This window comes from Synchiropus splendidus, chromosome 5 (genome assembly GCF_027744825.2).
Source record: "Synchiropus splendidus isolate RoL2022-P1 chromosome 5, RoL_Sspl_1.0, whole genome shotgun sequence".
NCBI classification, from domain to species: domain Eukaryota; kingdom Metazoa; phylum Chordata; class Actinopteri; order Syngnathiformes; family Callionymidae; genus Synchiropus; species Synchiropus splendidus.
Window position 1 is genome coordinate 4,490,104 of NC_071338.1, and position 22,546 is coordinate 4,512,649.

Consider the following 22,546-nt stretch of genomic DNA (forward strand, 5'->3'; position numbering starts at 1 on the left):
CCAGTCACTCGCAAAGAAAGCAAGCACATTACCTTCAGCCTTGAATTATCAATAGCTAGAGTACGCAAACTTCATCTAAATCCATTTTGTTACAGATAATCAAAAGAATCTGTTGCAACTGGATTCTAATCAAACTGTTATTAGGAGTTGTTTCTCTCTCCATCTGTCGTATTTCTATGATATTGCCACTTCTGGAGTTTTAAGATTTGGATTAATCTGTAATATGCAATCAAGTTGGTGTGAAAAAATGTTTTATGATAATACTACAGAAATCAGCTTTATTCTTTAGAGGGGAAAAAGCTGAGCTGAGATTGTGTTTGTGCGTGTGCATGTCACAAATAATTAACTTAAACCCAAGAGTAAGTAAAGCCATTTGTTTTGGATGTTTAGGTTTAGGGTGGGAGGCAGGGGAGAGCATTATGTCAATGAGGGGTCTCAACAAAGATGTGACCAACCTGTGTGTGTGTCTGCGTGTGTGTCATCCTCATACACTTGTTTTATTTTTACACATTTTATTTACACGTTTTATTTTTACACACAGAATATTTTCCCAAAATGAGACGTCAGTCACTGATAAACTGACCAAAGAACTGGATCATCTTTCCGATAACACGTCATCAGAGGAACTTGCAAGTTATATTTGTCATGTGTGTCAACGATCACAAAACTTACATGCTTGCAACAACTTGCATCTGTGTATGTAGAATGTATGAGAAATAGGCTGGCATACGTTGAAAAAGTTTGCGCACGCACAAAACGTCTTGATGACTAAAACTTACAAAGTCATATATATGGACACGTATTTGCCAAATTCTCTATGAGTCATGTTCATGTTGTCAAGCTGTGACAACTATTAGCAGTAACATACACAATCAAGCATTAGCAAACGACTTGAACATCCTACATTGCGCTGTACTGTTACCTCCTGTCTACCTCCTTATCTCAATCCAGGATTTTAAGCACGTGTGAGCATACTAATGCATTCATGAGATGGAGGTAAAGAATTATTATAGTACTGTGGAAAGTACAGAAGATTGCTGCCTCTGGCATCTGAGAGGAATCCAGAACTGAAAGTCCAACTCATTTGATGAAACAAAAAAGGTATTTGATGTGACAAAGAAGTGCCTTGTGAAATGACAGTGGAAAAGAATCCTGTAGAAGTAGCGTTCATGCGAGTAAGTGAGCATGAGATGTTTTGAGTATGACAATGTCGTTTAGTTTTGAGGGCTTTTGCTACACTGTACATCTTCAACCAACATTCATTCTGTCACCCAATGGCCTTGCTAAAGTTGAGTGAGTGGAAACCACACCAGCTCACACAGATCCATCTTAATAAAACCAGGAAATGAGGAAATGCTATTTTCTGAAGAAAACCGAATCAATTGGCCATGCAGTCAGCGCAGCTAGAACAAATCTAAAACACTTATATAAGTCAAAGAAATCTCCAAGGTTATTCATAGACTGGTACAAACACTATCTAGAGGGCAAATACAATGACTGTTTGGTTCAATGATGGCTCAGGTCACTGCGCAGTCTTCCTTTTAACAGCCTGCCTGACAACTAACAAAGTTGTCAGGCAGGCTTTTAGCTAGGGGGTGTCCTGCAAAATATCAAAAATGGTCACCTAGTTTTTCACGGCAGGACAATTATTAGTGCCTGTATCGTAGCGTCATCACACTGGTGTCCATGAAAAGGGCGTTTCTGCCCAGTTATTTTGCTGAATATGATTCTCAACCCTTTTGCAGCCGTAGCTTGGCCATTATGGTTGCCATATTTGTTAACCGTCATAACCTCATAACCTAAAATAAACAGGGATAGACCGAACATTCTGTGGTTAAATATATTGGCCAAGAGAGTGATCAAGCAACACGCATCGAAGCTTGAACTACACTGTCAGCGGTGACAGCACCAAGTCCCTGGCCTAATGCCAGGTCGGCTGGGGACCAAACAGGAGTGGTTCAACACAAGTCGAAATGATTTTGACTTTCTGTCTTTCTTTGTTGTATAAGGTCTCTGGAATTGGGATGGGCCGGTGCCGACCATCGCCATGGCGATGCTTCAGTGCGATCAAGTTTTTGGTGCTTTTTAGGTTACAGTGCAAGATCAGAATTGCAGTTTGCAATGAAAGTTCAACTATCTAGAGTCTTGTGTTTACATTATCAGCGTATTATATAATGGTATCATAGGATATCCTGTACTCGGTATCAAGTCCAAGTAGAGATGGACGTTGAAAATTGTCAGATTCTCTGGAATTGCTAAGAAATTTTAATTTTGGTTCCCCTTATCGATTCCCGACTGTGAAGTCCGACCCTACTCACTGTTGCCACTGCGCGTTCACTGAGCCGCATCACCACCGCTGGCTGCAGCTAATCACAGGTATGAAGGAGTTTGTGCAGCGACAGATAAAGATAAAGCATTCATAAGGCTTTGTTTCGTTTGCAGGGACAATGCAACTATAGGACGACCAAACTGCTTTGACATCATGGTAATCCTTGAGCATTTAAGACGACAATGACTTATTTTCTTTTTAATTCCTTTTACCTGTAAGATACCTGTTAGAGTAGGGCTGGGCAATTAATGGATTTCTTTCTTTATTTATTATTATTATTGTTTATCAAAATTGGAATTTGAAGTGAAAAAACATATTTTTTGGATGTGGCATGCATGACTTTATTTTATTCTGCCCGAGATAACAATTATCTCATGATAATGCATATCTCGTGATAATTTTTATCTTGAGATAAGTGTTATCTCACATGCGTAGCTGCCTCTCTGGCAAAGCATTTTGTATACATTGTCCTGTAACCACTATGTCTCCCATGGCTTTGTAACTGTTCGTCAACGTTATCAGTTACTGTCTGCAAGTCTGTGCGCTTTCAACACTCTGATCAAGTACCTTCTACTCAAAACAATACCACGTGGCTAAGCTATATGTATGACGCGTCCCTGGTAGCGACATGCATGACTTTTTTTTTTTTTTTTTTTTTTATCACGAGATGAAAAATATCTCAAGATACAAATTATCACGATATAAAAATTATCTTGAGATAACCTCGGGATAAAAAAAAAATTAAGTCATGCATGCCAATTCCAATACGTATAGCTTAGCTGTATGTGGTATTGAGTGAATAGAAGGCACTTGATCAGAGTGCTAAAAGCGCAGGGACTTTGCCATCTGCAATATTCTGACTTGCAGACAGTGATTGACAATGTTGACGAAATTACAAAGCCATAGGAGACATAGTGGTTACAGGAGGATGTGTAAGAAAATGCTTTGCCAGAGAGGCAGTTACGCACGCAATGACATTTACGAGTGTATAAAATTTATCTCGAGATAACTGTTATTTCGGCTAAAAAAAAATAAAGTCATGCATGTCACTTCCAGGGCTCCGTAGAAATCCATTCCAAAAAAAATGTTTTTTTTAGATATTACTACATTCAGAGGTACTCAATTTCGCATATCCAATCTCCTAGACACTATTATTATTAATATTATTTCATATTTTAAACCTACTGACACCAATGCACTAGGGATCAGCGATATGGACAAAAAAAGTTATTGCGATAAAGTTCAGCAATAACGATAAAAATCACGATAAATACATTTTAATTCTATTCCATGTGTTGGACACACTACAGTCTCTCATGAAACTTTTTTATGATGAAACTTATTTGTGGATTTTGTCTTCAACATCATTATTTGTTTATGTCTAAATATAATAGTTAACCAAGTGTAGAGGTGAGAAATTCAATGTTTCACGTCGCTCATAGAACCCGCTCATGTCTGACAGAGGCAGGGTGACAGCATGTGATGATATGAACCAAGGCAGACACACATATCAGAATACCTATCAATCTTATAAATCCATCTTATAAAACAAACACTGATCCAGAGACTCAGAGTCGACCAATGTCATTATCAATGCTTCTCTGTATTAAAAATCGGTTTAAAACCACGGTTGTGAACCAAAGTTCACCACACTCTCCACAACTGTCACATGGCAGTGTCGGCTGTCAAACGCCTCTGCGCTGGAGAGCATGTGCGCTGTCATGTTCATGCATGCAGGTCCAATGCAGTGAGTGCGCCCCGTGTTTATTGAATTTGTCATGAGATGCAGAATTGTCATCGTGGATAGTGTTTTTGGCGGTATATTGTGTACAATAAGTTTATCGCCCATCCCCACCATGCACTGCTCCATGAAACCAGTCACCATCCTAAACAGGCCTTCTATAATATTATAAAATGACAATTATTCAGATTCCATCACATTTGGACTCATCAGTCCCACTTGTACGCAGCCATGAGAACATATTCAGATCTTGTAATAAAACCTTTTTAATCATAAAACCTCAACATAATTATTCCTTTATCGTATTCACCCCATCCTCATATAACCTTGATGGACCAATTGAATCAACATTTACCAATATTGAGAATAACTTGTTACTTATCCATGAGCAAACTGTGGTCATTGCATATGAAAAACATCCACACCTTAAATCACTATTAGTTAGGGCTAAATTGATGCCCCATGTCTCTATAATATTGATTAAAAACACTTTTACCAGGAATTCTTGTGAGATTCAAATGGGCATTCACTTACAGTACAAGAGAAATATTCCCAAATCCACACAATGCTGTAACACAAATTAAAAACTGCATTAATCTCTCTCATGTCTGCAGCACACCACCTAACTGAAATTCTAACCCAAACCTCTACATCTAAAATCTAACCATTACCTACATACTCTAACTTGTATTCTAACCCCAACTACTACTCAAACTCTTACTCTAAATCCACTCCAAATTGAATTTTCATTCAATTTTTACTTATGTTATATGTGTTCACAATATGCATAGCTGAACACACTGGGCAACTGTTTTCCCACACTGTCTTCCATGGGTTCAAACCTGTCTGAAAAAACGTTTTTTTCCCCAATCCACATCAAAACAGAAGCATAATCCGTGGCCCAGTGTCTAAGAGGTCCAGATGTGTTTCTTGGCTTTCGTGTTTACATTTTGGACTATTCTGGCCTGTGTTCTTCAGATATTCTCTTTGGAGACTCTTGGAGTTTACCAGGCAGCTCTGCTCTGAGCTCATAAGAAGCATACATTTCAGAAGCATAATAAGTTCTCCCCCGAACAGCTGCATCAATTAAATGTTTAACATGGCATTATAACCAACGTGTTCAAGTGAACAATCTGATAAAGAAAAAATATATATTAAAAAAAACTATATATATATATATATATATATATATATATATCTAAAAGTCACAAACTTGGAAAAGTTCATCTTTCACAAATGCAAAGAGGAATAGGGCGGTGCCATGGATAATAGACAACATTCATTTTGGTGTTCTCTCATTTACTCTTCTCTTTTTTTCCTCAAACTTCAGGACCTCACCTTACTATTAAAGAACTTGAAACTGCCTTTCAGCATCATCATTATGGGATCTTATGAGGAATACACTCTTTTTTATGGCAACCGCCCATCCAGTCAATCAATAACACTCTTCTGGACCATTGACCACACAGGCCTTCTACCCCGTAACAGAATTATACAGCCATTTTTATTTTTCTCATCTTTTCACAAATTTTCATCAACTTTACCTCTAATTTCTATTTTATTGTTGGGTTTTGTGAACAAAACACTTGAGTACTTGAAATATAGTGAGCCATATAAATTTGTTGACTTAAACCAAATTATGTTAAAATATCACAGGTGAGAATTCTTGCTAGTTAATATCACAACATATATCACAAATAAAGGTCTTTTTTTTTAAACTGATATCGTACAGCTATACTTCAAACTTCACATAGAAGCTGTATTTCTTTTTTACTAATTCTCTCCTCTTCTACAGTTCATCATGACACCTGACTTGTGCATCAACTCCTGTGCCATGGGCTCTCACTTCTACATATGGTGGGAAGAAGAAATTACCTGTGGGGATGAAAAATTCATTCATGTCATTTTTTCCAGAGAAATAATAGCATCCACTGTCTTCATTACACTCATCCAGCATCATAATTTGGTGATTGAATAATTCAAAAAGATTAGCCGACACGATTTCTTGGGCAATAGTGAAGATGATAGAATGGACTAATCCATGTTAGTTTGATCACTGAAAACAATCTCCATGATGAGAATTTAAGGTTCAAACCAACCGTGTACTTATTAGAAACATTGGCCTTTGGTCCAGGATTGTAGTTTTATACACTTGGAATACAAGAACCGCTCAATGATGACATTAGTAGCTACTGAGAGTCTAAGTTAGTCTTGGTTTTGTTAGCTTAGTTTTCTGACAAGTTTGGTTTGGATCAGACCAGCACATGCAGGCGGCTCCTTTGACTACATTCTAGGTATGTAACTGTTAGCAGGCAATGGTTAACCATGGTAAAATCCCCGACAACTCGTATGAAGAGCGTTCACGCAGTGCTGTCATCAGAGAGAAGGACGAGCGAGGTTGCGGAGCGAGAGGTTGATTGTCATCATCAAATCCATCAAATATATGATAATAAAACAACTGAAATGTGACCTCAGTTGATTTGAACATTTCAATACACCACACATCGTCACGATTGCTCCTAACCATAGCCCCATTAACATATATGAACCAATGATGTCATCTGTGACTTATTTTGCAAACGTTCCCAAGATCAGAGCGAAAAATAGACTCTTATTATGTTCTGGAGTCATCCGTGCTACACCGTGCTCTTCTTCGTTACAAACATTACCCACAATTGTGCTGTTAACGATGGATAAAACAATGAATTAAACAAGAGCATCCCGGTTTACTTCACTGTTAAATAGTTGGCTTAAAACAAAATGCAATACTCAATAAATGAGTCCAAAATGAATACACTCAAAAGAGTTCTCAGTGTTATCTGTCAATCTGTCAATGCTTCATTTTTCTGCAACTCCACAAACTCCACAAAAGATTTTATAATTTTGTATTTAGATTTAGTAATTTAGTTAAGTAAATCAGAAACTGTATGCCAACCTTCACACAGTGCAATCTGACAATCTGTGATAGGTGCCTGTAACAATGTCTACTTTGTAGAAGGGCATGAAAATTCAAAGAGGATTCATAGTTCTGGGATTTTTTGCACATCAGTTTTCCTTTTGAGTTCTTTTTTTCAAGTTGAGTGATTGATTCATTTTTGAGGCCGAATGGGAAGACATAAGGTAGGGAACTGGGAACAGATTCAATAAGCAGTGCTGAGGGATTCATGCTTCATTTTCTGGCTAACTGCAATTATCAAAACATTAAGGCATACAATGTTAGATCAACCAATGCACCGCCTGTGGGATGATGCTATTTTAAAAAATAAACATTTGCCTCATTTGGCATTTGGCGTTTACATTGCTATTAACAGTCATTGGGTCAATGAAGCAAATAATAGATTAAGGGTGGAGAAAATTTGACCCATTATTTTAATAGCCTGATTCAGGTTCAGGTTTTTATTCACATTGTTCACTGCCTGTTGCACGAGGTTGCGATTTATTTAAAGCATTTTCCTCCAGCACTACTGCGATGTGATTCTGGGGGGCAGGGTGTTATGGCTTTCTACCAGAAAGAAATGTATTTGTATTCTTCAGACAGTGATAATCCCCACTGATCTCTTCTCCGTCTCTGACCATCCTCCCAAACATCAGGCAATAGATATGAGGAGAGAAGCTGGTAGACATACACAAAGTCAAGAAGCAATAAAAAGTGCGTAATTTTTTTTTTAAGAAAAAGAAATGATGTTAGCAAGATAGAGTACCAGGGACAAAGCTGTTGAGCATCATCCGCCACCATAATGTCACAAAGGATCGCCGCTGTACCATGGAGCACATGATATGCTCGAGAGGATTAAGCAGTAATCACAGGGGCTTGGCATCTTTCATGTCCTGTATATCCAGCAGACCACAAACACCATCCACTAAGGTCACATCTGGCTCAATACTCAACCAAGCAGCCGCGTGAACTACAAGTAATCTTAAGCCAGTTTTGAATAGTAGGTTCATATTAATCTAAGTCAATAATCATTAAAATTATATTTTTGATAAACTCCAATAAATTAAAAAGTAATAAAAAAAAATCATACTGCATGACAATAACAAAAGAACGGATTGCATACAGTAGAGGTCATTTTAATATTCTTTAAATGTCATGAGAGAAGCATTCAATATTCTGGGTGCAAAAGGGCAAAACCTTGAATGACCTTTTTTTTTTTTCCTAGAAGCAACCATGTGCATATAGGTCATTGGAACCAACAATCTAGTATCTAGTCAGCGTGTCACCAGCAGCAGCGTCATTTCCAAAGTCAAATCTACAGTTAAATAACCTCATTGATGATTTTTTTTTTTTAATGTGAAACAAACAGGACTTAATATTACAATAGTGTCTCAAAATAACCTACCCCCAAACACTTAATCTCTCAGCTTGTTGACAGTCCATGTTAGGACATCCTCCAATCATATAAGAGATGTTAGTGACTTGTTCTTCAATTGTTGTGATATTGCAATATGATGATGCAAAATGATTAAATAAGTGTGTCTGTGCAGTCTAGCAGACTTGTTTTCACTGCAAAATCTGCTGAACAGCCGCTCAAACATTTTGTGGACTGGGCGTGTAGTCTGTGAAGTTCTGTATCCTCCTGGAGTACTGATGCTTTTCCTCTCTGATGCCATGTGACAGGTTTGTTTTTGCTGTCATCCTTCCCAGTCTCTAGCTCTGAAGGCAACGTTCCTCACCCTCAGCAGTATGTAGCCCTCTCCTGTGAGCCATGGTTTCTGGTAGGCACAGACAGCAATTAGCCTGGTGTCCCCCACCATGAGTCTTACCTCCTTCAATAAGAGTTCTGTCTGTCCAACAGCATATTAGCTGGTTGAGTTGTATAACCCCATCAGGCATGCTATTGTGGAGCCACAGCAGTCTCTCACCGCCTTCAGCGTATCCCGGAATAAATGTGGTCCAGCTTGTTCTCCAGCGGGCGTACATTGGACAGAATGATGGTGGTGATGGCAGGTTTGTGTGGGTTAGCTGCTTTGAATCCAACTTTTATGTTCACGATACCAATACCAATACCTGGATTTTGGGTAATGATTATAGTCCAATCTCTGGAGCGATGGAGGTTAACTCCCTATGTGATAACCATTAACAGCACCAACAGCTTTATTGTGGAACCCAGAAAGCTGGCCAAATCCATTACCCACAGTGTCCAGATTCCAGTTTGGAAAGTACATTGCTCTGTTCAAATTGTCCCAAATTAACTGACTACTGACTAACTAATGACAGGAACTCCATGGGCAAGACAGTAAACATATTACTTACGACTGGGATCGGTTCCGACCAAGGGGTCGTAAGATGGATTGGACATAAGTCGAATGCCATTCAAAATAGCCGACGTGAGGGTTATAGGTACGACAGTACTGTAGAGGTAGATCGCTGTGGAGTTTTTTTTCAATCTGTCATGTAAAGTTTGCATCCTGCAGCACATGCAAGGGAAAAATGCTCTGCGGGCAAACACGTTAGAAGGCTTCAACGCCACAAATTTAATACAGCGTTTAAAACACCATCACTTGACATAGTTCAGTTTTCATGAAAGTGAGAACGTTGGTTCCTCAGCAGGAAGCAGTTAGCAAAGCTAACGCTTAGCATGTCTGATCGTGACATTCGTAGAGCTAAGAAAATTGCCCCAAAAGTAATTAACTTCACCCAGCTAGAAGACCAACATTTCTCAGGTGTCGTTCTACGAGATCCTTTTGAGAAGAAGTCACTCTATTGATATTAAAATTTATGTACTTGAGCGTTCTTTCTGCAGACTGTTGTCTGCAATTGTTGTTATGCACTTATCAACTTCCTTTCATTATTGATTTTTGGAACATCTCCAACAAGCAGCTAGAAGTGCTGATGAGAGTCTGCTCCAGTGAAGTTCTGACACAGAAAACAATGCTGACATTGTACGGAAGACCACATCGACACTAGCACACTTGTCAACTCTCTGCAATTTGAAAAACAAAAATGTGCCAAGGAGCTGACACGAGCGCTACAAGACCGCACACGCCCACTACTCTGCACGCACCCACTGGGTGCACTAAGCACCCTAGTATTCAAGATGACTTCCGACAGTTAAGTAAAGCTCTCATTTGTCATTTACAATAGTATTAAACTGATGATGATGTTTGTCAGCTAAGAGAAACCAAAACCGGTGTTGTCCACACAAGCTGCATTTAGTTTGCCATTCTGAGCTTGCTACCATTACTCAGAAGGGTTTTCTTGCATTAACGATGTAGAATGGAGCAGAAAAGTCGACTTGGAATTAATACAGTAAAACCTTTCAGCCAACACTCCCATTGTTTGAAAAACAACAAAAATATTATTTGGATTTTCCTTTGAAAATGAAAAGAGCTATGGCAGAGAACATGTATTAGTGTCAAGTAGCTCTAATGTATACTTGCGTTATTAATTTTGCATTACACACTGCAAGTGAAAACTTCAACTCGTGTGTTTTTTTCATTTTCTCATTATATTATTTATTTATGTAATATACTTACTTAAGAGGTCTGTGATGCTGTTTTTCTTGTGTATAAAAAATGAGTCATAGCCTTTTTAAGTATGAATCATTTTTAATACCTTGGGTATTCAGAACGCTATTGAGTATATTTCTGGGTTTTCGAGTTTGCATTTCTAGTGTCTTGACATAGTATCCTGAAAGCCATTACCTCTCACAGTGAGCAAGCAAAGACCAGCCAACAATCAGGAACATCCATCACCGCGTTTGAGACATTAAGCCCTTGTTCAGAGGAGTATGATGAAACAGAAAAACTATTAATTATTTACTCTTCTAGCTACACACATCCACACATTAATATTTAATTTTCAACATCCCCTTTAACTAGACCTGAACAATTCTTTTTCATTCAAATTGGCATTGCTATATCATAGAATGCACTTGCCAACTGTAATCTGTCAAAAGCTAAAAAGCACCTGAAACACTGCCGCATTAATCCTCATTTATTAAACATTAATTGATGACAGTGTCATCAATGTGGTTTGGTGATTGGAAACTACAGAATTATATGGTGACAAACAGTAGTACTGCAGATCATGGCCAAAATGCGCGGATACATTTGGCCCTCAGTGATTTCAATAGTAAAACTGAACCTTTCTGCAGATCGCTTAAAAACAACACGTGACTGTAACTGTGTATGGATTTGACAGTGCTCCTTAATGCACAGAGCGTGCGCGCTGAGCACCGCTCGACACAAAAGCTGCTCGGACAAAATAGTATGAACCCACGAGCGCTGATGAAAGAATGGTTGAGATATTAGCGAGACAATTGTTGTAAGCCGTCAAGATCAGTCACTTTCACCATCCTGGCACTGGCATCAGTGCCTTCCATGAATCACAATTAAAACAAACCAGCGTGGCAAGGCGATTACTCGCCACGTTCATTCATTAATATGTGAGAACTAATGATGGTCACATTAGTTACTCAATGAGCGGAAATCCAAAACGATCCAAGCACAAATTAGGCTTTTCAATTGATCTGGAGTCACTGTCCAGAACTTGATCGCACTGATGGGTGTGGGAGTGGTGTGCACCAAGACACGGTCACCCCATGGACGGTGTAGCTCAAAATTCAGATATTCGTCACAATCTAAGTGAAACTTGTGCGATGTATTATATGTGTATTATATATGTATTATATATGTATATGTATTATTATTCATTAGCGATTGCTGTGAAATCATTAAATCCAGTGGAACATATTCCATATCTTCCGGTCAGACTGCATCACACGCACTATTCACCCGAATGGTCGATCAACATGAGAAAAGAGAGCTTGTTGTCACTGACAACAACAATGAACGTCCAATCAAGGAGCTCGCCTCATCCCTTCCTTCCTTCACACCTGAGACCCAACACCACAATTTTGAGTCAACATTTTGCAGTTGCAAACTGTCTGCGCACTTTGCCTTTTTACTTGCACATTTTTTTAAATAAATAAATAAATTGTATAAAACCAGCAGTTAATTTTGCTGCATAATCTCACCACACGACACTCCAAACTGCAATGTGTTGTTTAAATAGCACACAGTTGACTGATTCATGACAACAATATAGTTATAATATAGAGTTTTAGACAAAATTCATTATATTTCCAGGGAGATGTTGGCTATTCATGACAGCACTTAAGTTCCACTGGTCTGTCAGCATCAAGCCACACAAACTCACAAAGTCTGTTGGATGTGACAGACCTGAGTCAAAATAATCGACTAGCCATAAATCTGTTTGATAAACTCAAAAAGTGATATAGTACAGTATATGTATATCATCATATGTATATGTATATGTCACCACTCTATTCTCATCTACTTTGATCTGTTCATGAGCAAGGGGCTCTCAGGTAACCCAATACACAAGTGTCTTTGACTCTGTGTGACCTCATGATTCTTATGCTAACATTATATACGCTCATCCAGACAAATTAGCGCATGAACATATCTGTCCAATATATCAAACAACTGACCTGGATTATCAGTTATTTACACTGCACGATGGCCATTTGTTGCAGTTTAGCATGCCAACCTGGGTGTTTACCAGGTTCAGCCATACCAAGAACCGCCCAGTGTTGGTCATGTTAGCATAAAAAAGTAGTTACAGTTACAAAATTACTTCTTTCACCATTCACCCCACAGAGAAACAGTGTTCCTCACAATCCAGGAATCTCATCAACATCATTCAATAATCAGCATGTGAACAGTGAGCTTGTTGGGACAGACAGCAGTGAAAGGCCCAGAACAAAATCGCTCCCCAACCCCGGCTTCACACCTGAGCTTGCCACAGACGGGCTCCTCAAGTAACCTATTCCTGAGACATGGTACTCTTTACTGAGTGGAGTGATGATGTGTGGCCCTAGTCACGCTGTGGAGTTGTCTCAAAACACAACCAAAGTTGATGTGAGACCAGCTCTCACTAGTCACTCTGGGCTTTGTGTATGAAATGAGTAGGTGGGGTTTACATTATTCAAAGACACTCCCTCATGAAGAGGGGGATCACTCCAGCGGCTGGAACTGTGCCGGGAGAGTAACTATTGAACAGCTCCTACTGTATGAAGAGACGGACCATGTGACAACAGCTACAGACTGGAGAGAAGTTTACTTCTCATGATTAAAAACTAGTGTTTTTATTGTCACCAATTTAGTAAATGTCAAAACTTTCCTATGTGCATCATTGTTTCTGTATCGCTTCTGGATTATCTGAATTCCATTCAGTGTTTTTTTTTTTTTTTATTACAGAGTAGTTACTGCTCTGAACTTACATTATGATGCTGGTACTTCCTTCCATTATGTTGCTTCAGCTATTGCGAGTGTTCCCAGGAGGTAACCCCTATGATAAACAAGTGCACGCACTATGGGTGCTATGAAATTTCAAGAAATTAAAAAAGGTGATGAAACCAAATATCAAGACGTATGAAATAAAAGTTTTCCATTTTCTGCAAATCAATTCCATTCTGCACGCATGGAATAAAAACATTGACTCTCTAGCATACAGGCTGAGCCCTATGGCACCTGGAACAGAGCTTTCTTTGAAATCATTCTATGGGGTTCAACCTCAAGGTCAAGCTTCTTCAGACTTATTTGCATATTTTACCAAAACACTGTCCTTAATCAATAGAGGACAGTAATTTATCTGTTTGTTTCTTATTCATGACATGAAGAGACCGATCCAGCGTTTTCAAATTGAGCCACTCTACAACCAGGTTTCAAAGAGTATCTTCAGGATCCATCCAAGAATCTATGTGCGAGGAGACATTTCACAACTCTGGTACACAAACATGGACTGTTCTTTTCACATGTTTCATAACAGACGAAGGCTATATATAAAAATGAAAGACAATGATGAATATGAATATACAGGGGTTGGACAAAATAATGGAAACATTATTTTCCATTATTTTGTCCAACCCCCGTATATATTTGATTAGATTAGATGGCCTTAACAGCAAACGTTGAAAGCTGGATTATATAAACATTTAAAAATCATTACTGAGGAAGATTCAGTCAGATACAAGATCAGATGAAAGACTGTAGTTGTATGTGTGTTTGATTTGGGACTGAAATTAACATGTATTCATTCATTCATTCAAATCAAGTAACTTATGAGTAGCCCACAGGCCAGGAAAAGAATGCATATTGCAGAACATTTAAATGTCCTGTCAGATTACACCCCTCTTTTCAACAGTAAAACTGTTTTAAAATACATTAGGCTCCAACTGAATCAAAATATTGTTATGGAATCAATATTTATGTTCATCAGCACTTAAATATGATATTAAGTAAGTAATAACTAATTTGATATTGTCAACTCGACTCCCTTGAGGTCACAACAATGGGGCCCTTCTCTGCTCTCCCATGTTGTATTTATGATTTTGTTAAGATTAGATGTCACCTTAACAATGTGGAAGAACAATGTTCACCCACTTAGGAGAAATGTAATGTTAAAAATAAGATAATATATTTGCTACATCTGCTGAGACTACGTTTGTGGCAATACAAGCACTTCTTGCGAAGGATCATGAGATCGATGACGCACCACACAGGATAAACACCTGTGCATTACTCACAGACACCAGGGACAGAACTCTACTGCCATGAAATTCCAAGAATTTTTTAAAAAGGTGATGAAACCAAATACGAAGACGTACGAGAATTAGAATTAGAAGTATTTTTGTATGTCATCCATTATTTGTTTTTTATTCTGCTCAATTAATTTCACCAAACATATTTACATGATTATCGCTGACATCCCCCACAGATGAGCATTTGATTCGATTTACTTCCGTGTCTGTTGGAGACACTGTTCTGTGGTTCGTTTTTTTAAACATAATCATGTGTCATTTCTTTATTTGGGCCAAAATTACAGTCAAATAAAATTTAAAATGCTTGGCCAAATGCAAAATAATAGTGAATATCCAACGTGGTTACATTTTTCACTTTTTTTTAAATATTGCATAAATAGTTGACAACAACATTAACATACATGTTTGTCAAATTTGAGACACAATCTCCATGATGAGAATTTTGCTTATCATGATAAACTCAATAAACACGCGGCACACTCTGTCCTAATATGTTTCCTGACGCGGTCGTCTGCCTATTTTCATATCAACACATGCAGTTTGATGTCAGGCTAAAACTATAACTAATATGTCCTATTTTTTCTGCCATTTTTTGTTCTTTCTCTTTATGTCTCTTGTTCTTTCTCTTTTAGTCACCACCACCACTTCAGCAGCAATATTGGATTTCTTGTTTTAAAATAAAAAAAATCTTCTTTTCCTTAACCATTTTGTGTTTTTTCTTATTCCTCAAAATACATTGCAGGAATATTAAAAATATATTTAGAAATAAATTGCCCTTTTATCTTGAACGTCTAGTCCATAGATGATTAATATTCAAATTAAGTGCTTATAAGATAAAATATTTCAGTAGGTTTCATGGCACATTTACACTTCTGAATCTGACTTTCTTTACTTACTTTTCATCTTCTTAGGTTCATTTTGTCTTTGTTACTTAAGTGTATATTTTAATAGATATTTCTCCATCATGTAATCATCACTACATGATGACTACATTGTGAGGGGGTTGTGATGGCCCCTCACAACCATTAAGTTTCTAATGTGGCCCTTAAGGAAATTTAATTGCCCACCTCTGCACTGAAGTAAGGACCGAGAGTTTGAATAATGATTTTGAGATTAGAATATGACTAAATGATCATTTATTGACATTATTTCTAAAATTTCTTTAACAGCATCTAGAAAATGCATCCAGACGGGTCCATACTTTAAGCAAACTGTGAAGAAACATGAGATACAGCAGACAGACGGCTCAATTTAACCCCTAAATAAAACTGGCAGAGCAGTCTGTCAGACACGAGCGGGTTCTACGACAGACGTGAAACATTGAATTACACTTAGTTACCTACACTAAATGAACATAAACAAGTAATGATGTTGGAGACGAAGTCCACTAAAAAGTTTAATCATAAAGCAGTTTCAAGAGTGAGTGTAGTGTGTCTAACACATGGAATAGAATGAAAATGTATGTATCGCAATAATTTTTTTTCATCCATATCGCCCATCCCTACTGCACGGTGTTTGATCACGTCACACTTCACATTGTTGCCTTTGTTTGTACTATTCAGCCAAAAACATTTAGCCATTGAATGTTCGGTGCAAACCTAAAATTTATCAGTTGTCTCCCCAAAACTGACAACAAACTATCATTAAAAATGGATTACTCACATTAAATATCAGTCAAGAGCATTTTACTGTGTAGGTTCTAATTTCAAAAACAGCTAAGAATTTGATTTGAACTTGATTTTAATGAGATGTTTCTGCCGTGCAGTCTATCCAGAGAGGAAGGGAAGCAGTACTTGATAACGGATTTAAGATAAAATGTCTTTGTTGAACTGGACTGCAGCAGTGTCACATATTGTTCTTCTCTTACACACTGTGTTCTGGATAGTTTGAAATCCAAAAACAAGCAGGAAGATTAGATTTTTTTTCTTTGGATGAGAGTGGATGTGCTGCTTTCCATTTTCTGCAAATCATGTCCCCTCTGCACAAAACATTCACTCTCTAGCACACAGGCTGAGCCCTATGGCACCTGGAACAGAGCTTTCTTTGAAATCATTCTATGAGGTTCATTCTCAAGCTCCAGCTTCTTCAGACTTATTTGCATATTTTACCAAAACACTGTCATTAATCAATCAAAGACAGTAATTTATCTGTTTGTTTATTATTCATGTCATAAAGAGAACGATCCAGCACTTTCAAATTGAGCCACTCTACAACCAGGTTTCAAAGAGTATCTTCAGGATCCGTTCAAGAATCTATATCCCAGACATTTCACAACTCTGGTACACAAACATGGACTGTTCTTTTCACATGCTTCATAACAGATAAGAAAACAGTGCTATAAAAATGAAAGACAATGACAAATATGAATATCAATATTTGATGAGATTAGATGGCCTTAACAGCAAATGTATAAAATTGGATTATATAAACATTCAAAAATCATTATGGAGGAAGATTCACAAGTCAGATACAAGATCAGATGAAAGACTGTAGTTGTATGTGTGTTTGATTTGGGACTGAAATTAATATTTATTCATTCATTCAAACCAAGTAACTTATGAGTAGCTCGCAAGCCAGGAAAATGAATGCATATTGCAGAACATTTCATTTGTCCTGACTGATTACAACATCACCCCTCTTTTCTACAGTAAAACCGTTTTGAAATATTTTAGGCTCCAACTAAGTCACAATATCGTTCATCAGCACTTAACTATGATATGATATGATAAGTAAGTAATATTTAATTTGATGTTGTCAACTCTACTCCCTTAAGGTCACAACACTGGGTCCCGTCTCTCTCATGTTGTATTTATGGTTTTGTAAAGATTAAATGTCACCTTAACAGCATAACAATGTGGAAGAACAATGTTCACCTATTTATGAGAAATGTAATCTTTAAAATAAGACAATTTATTTGCCACATCGGCTGAGACTACATTTGTGGCAATACAAGCACTTCATGCAAAGGATCATGGACACAGGATAAACACCTGCGCATTACTCACAGACACCATGGAAAGACTTCTAGTGCAGTCATAATTTTTCTTTCAAGATGAGGACACATGTATGGAAGGGCATTCGCCCCCCAAAAAAATCAGTCGGAGAGAAAAATTGTCACCCAGCAAAACAAAATAAATAAAATAAAATCACCGGTGGAAAAAATACATTTGTGTAATTAACAGACTAAAATTTCATTTCAAATTCACCAAAACAAAAGAAATGCAGAAGAGCATGCTGCTCCATGTTGCCTGGAGTAGAAACAAAGTGCCTTCAGTTTTTGCTGAAGCACAAATTGCGTTAGTCTTGGTGACTGAGGGGTCATGAAGACTCATGTTTGTGAAAGCAGTCGTGTATTAGATGAGAATATTTGCCTTTCGCGGCGCCACAGGTAAATGAGTGTAATTGCAGGCTGTCGTAAAGCTGGCTCTCCGGTCCCGCCCAAAGTGTCACGTCTCTCTTCTCTGTGCAGATTCAGTTGTCCTCATTTCCATCTGTGTGGTATGTGCAATACACCAGGCTCTCAAGTGTCTGACATTCTGAATGTAACACATGTATTTTAACCATTGCACACAGAGTATTTAGATAATCGTCCGCTTGCACAGGAGAGAGGCAAGTGCTGGGCCATTGCATTACAATAGACAATAGGCTGGTCAGGTGAAAAAATTTGAGATATAAGATATAACTGGGCAGTCTGAATAGGCACAGGCAGGAACTGCCATGGTGGCCTCAAATGGATAAAATGTAGATCTCACAATAGATGGTATCATGAGGTCCATTCATCAGTTTAACAAAGAATAAATAATGAGGATAAACTGATAAAAGTTGCTTCAAGTTCTTTGAGTGTCCAGCACCATCAACTGTGTAATCTGACTTCAACATCAAGATGGTTCAATGTCAGTTTACTCGTACATGAAGATTCTAGACATAGCTTTTGAATATAATATTATTATTAAGTTAAAAATACAGTATATTAAAGAAATCTATATAGTTCATAAACTGCTTTTATTTAATTTCATGCATTTTCCATTATTCAATGAGAATAATGCAAATTGCTCATTAATCCATCGTTGTTTTAAACATTTGTGAACTATTACAATGGTCTGTTCCTCCCACAGTCCAAAGACAAGCTCACTAGGTTAATTGGACACTAAAATTGCCCCTAGGTGTGCATGTGTGTGTGAATGGTGTGTGTATGTGTGCCCTGCGATAGATCTGCGACCTGTCCAGGGTGTATTCCCGCCTCTCACCCCATGACTGTTGGGATAGGCTTCAGCACTCCCTGCAACCCTGAAGAGGACTAAGCAGTGGTTAATTGACAATGTATGTATGTACAATGGTCAGATGAAGTTGACTGATCGCTAGGTCCCACCCCTCCAAACACAAAAACCTTAGGGAAACACTGATTTTGGTATTCCATTTACACCGGTAATCCTTACATCTCTAAACAGAATTGTCAAGCTGAATTTCCTCACCTGACTAGCGTGTAGTTTCCATGTATTGTGTAGTCTGTGTAGTCTGTGTAGTCTGAAACCTGCGCTGTAATGATTCTCTCTCCTGTGCGTAACTCCGCCGCCCCAATAGGTTCAGTGCATGCGCACATTTTGGACCACAAGCGAACATCATCCAGCTCCAATAGCTCACTTCAAATAGCAGCTATTTTAGTTGCTGTTAGTTCTATTGTGTATGTGGTGGTGTCACTCTGCGGATGGTCTTAAGCAACACTGCACCGAAGGACCTGTGGAAACTGCCGGTTAAGGACTCAGGGCTTCATTTTCATATATTTTCATATTTCGTGTGCTGAGATCGTATCAGCTGTGCGCAATTGCGCACGCGCGCAGCTTGGAAGGAACATTGATTGCGAGTCCTGGACTGCCACGCAGCGCTCCCTCTACCCAGCACCATTTTCCTGCACCTGAAGCTGCACACCTCAGTGTTCTGGGAGTTTGAGAAGTTGTTTTTGAACAATGTTGTGCGCCCAGACAGTGATCACACCCTTTACTGCCCGGCATCTATCATGTTTGTGTGGAGTCGCGCTGGACACGTTGTTCAGTCGCCTGAGGTGAAAAGCTCACCCCGTGGAGAAATTTCCCAAGACAAGGTGCAGCTCTCCAGCCAGGATCATGTCTGAGCCAAAGGAGCTTTGTCTCGCCCTTAATTAACTTAATTGACTTTTAGTTATAGTCAAATTTAATTCAATGATAATTTGCATTAATAAAGATGTGTTATGGTGTAGCTTCTATTTCACAGTCAGAAATGTGTTGAGTTCAATTAAAAATAAAATACAAAAAAAAATACACTCAGACGTCCCAAGACATTTGTTGACATGAAATAACACAGTCAAAGAGACACGTTAAGAGATGCAATGTCTAGAAAATGTGTTTTTTCTCAGGCTCATACGCAAGTACCAACAGTCCAACCAACACACCAAATAAGCCATTAAATTAGCAAAATGTATCATGATAAACAAGTGTCATATTAAGCAATACTACCAAAAAAAAGCTCCTGGGTGTGCTGTGGCTCACTTGTGCATTCAAGCAAATAAACAAAACAGTATGCCTCACTCACATTCCAGTTAAAATTAGGACAATTTTGAACATAGAAGATCATTATCTGTTTGGATAGATTGAATAATGCATTCTGTCGACTTGTTATTGCGGCATTTCGTCTGTATTTGTGACTAGTCAACTGACAATGATCACAATGACCACCAGGATTCCTTTGAGTCACATCTGTCTTAGAGCAGATTATTTGTGTATAGAGATGGGTAGCGATCGTCTCCAAGTGTAATCCATGAAGCATACATTGAAAGTAAAATGACAAGACAAAAGAGAAGAACATGAACTCACGTGTTTTAAAGCGGTGGTGTGGCCTTGTCACTGAAACCTTGCCTTGGCGACCATGACTCAAGCGCGACGTTGGCTTTACAGGGGCCGATGGCAGCGAGGTAGTCACCTTGGTGTCAGTCTTCCCAGTACTTGCAGTAGTTGTATAAAAAGTAGGTGTAACTGATGTGGAGCCTGATCCAGGCCTCATGTTCCCAGGTCCATGTCGTCCATTCCGAATTCCTTTTCTCACGTTACTGCGAGGTGTACCCTCCTTGCCACTAAATACAGACGTAAAATGTGTCGAAGGAGTGGTAAAAGTAGCAACAACAGTCTCGCTAAAACGGCTGCCAATTTGGTTGTGAAGATGCGGGGCTCGGTTGCTCTCTCCGTTGGCAGTACTGCCATTTGATGAGTGGTTAGCTGGTGGTCCAGATCGAGATCTTGGTGCACGGGCAGTTACATCTGCAGCTAGAGGTGTTGTACTTACTATCGTTTCTGTGGCAGCTGCAGCTGTTGTCGTGGTAATGTTTAACGAATCTGGCCCTTTGGGCATGGCACTGGGTTTGGAAAGAAATATTGGGTCCTGCCCAATGCTACCTTTAGGATCCACAAGATCAGTTGGAACATAATCTCGAACAGATCCAACAACAATCCATTTCAACAACATGAGACTGAGGCCAAGTCCCACGAAGCCCATAATCAGTGGGACGGCACACAGCCAGGTCTGCTGACGAGGCCATATGGCACAGGGACCACAGCGTAGGGGCCCTGGGGCTCGGGGAGAAGCCTGTCCATTACCAGTCTCATCCAGCATCATCGGTGCTAGTGTGCCAGTACCCGATCTGTCACTCATGCTTGTGATAGTTTGACCACTCTTAGCTATTGCTGAGGTCAAACAGGTGGCCAGTTTGCCCAGGGGCACAAAATAAGAGAGTATGGTTCATTAACAAAATGCAAACGAAGAAATACACAATTCATATTTATGGACTGGTGGTCGGTGGAGGGTTGGCGAATCGTCACTGTGTTGTGGGGGGCCTCACGGTAATTTACCACTAACAAAGCTATGGTTAATCCAAATAATCCAAATACTGTAATGCCTTGGTACAATTAAAAGAAATGCACAAACGAAAACAAAAAACTGTGGTAAGTCATTAGCTGCGTACTGAGCTGAGGACTGGCGCCATTGATTTCCAAGTGAGCCGATCAACAACCGCCCTTTTCCATAGCTATATACATGGCTGCACGGCTCTTGATATGCTAACAGTCGGCCCGCTATGCCCGCGTTTCTACGTCACCTTTCATTTTCGGATAATCGAATGCGTGTCCATTATCGAGTTTCCATGTCATAATCCAGAATACAAATGATGGAAGATGAAATCCAGACAGCGGCGACGATGGACCGTTTCCGCCAACGATATGGGCGGGTGTGTCGATGGAATAATCCCAATGATCCGTCGAGGGTCGATTCGTTACGCAGACCTCCTTCATCCGTGTCCAGGGAGGGGGTTGTCCGGAGGAGACCGCGTTTAGCCCAACTCCTAGCTAGTCTCTGATGGTGTGTGTGTGCTTACGCGTCAGTGTTCCTCTACCTACGCTGCATTCCCACAGTGGTGAAGGCGACAGGAAGCGATGGAAAGGAGGAAGCAAGGGAGGCTGTGCGTCCGTGTCAAGTGGCTCCACGGCTGTGCCTTCGTCTACATCAGCGTCCTCGATAGGACAGCTGCGCCTGTTATCATCCACACCGTCTTGCTCGTAACATATTACTCCATCCGTCTCAGCGTTGCAGAGGCGAAATAAAGCAGACTGAAACAGTGAGACGGCACGGATGCTGGGGCACTGCAGCAGAGGCAGACGGCAAGGGGGAGGGGGAAGCATCACCATTACACACACGCTCGTGTGAGAAGAGGAGGCACTGGCATAGACACACCCCAGGGAGCGATGAGATGGGAGGAGGAAGCTAGTGTGAGGAATCTTCCACCAGCAGCACTGAACAGCTGACATCCACCAGGATTACAATTTATAAGCTCGTCGCTAACGTGACTGGTTAGTTCAATAGGTAGTGGGATGAAGACCTGGTTTTTCT

At 39.3% G+C, this 22,546-nt stretch overlaps 1 protein-coding gene across 2 annotated transcripts in view; it reads right to left on the reverse strand.

Moving 5' to 3' along the window:
• The window catches only part of nrg3b (neuregulin 3b), a 67,607-nt gene extending 45,325 nt beyond the window's left edge, over positions 1 to 22,282 (reverse strand). For both annotated transcript variants that reach the window (XM_053864596.1, XM_053864597.1), the window contains exon 1: positions 20,485 to 22,282. In XM_053864596.1, coding sequence (XP_053720571.1) covers positions 20,485 to 21,316 — 832 coding nt within the window. In that variant the 5' untranslated portion in view covers positions 21,317 to 22,282. The remainder of the gene's footprint in view (positions 1 to 20,484) is intronic.
• Between the last annotated feature and the right edge of the window lie 264 nt (positions 22,283 to 22,546).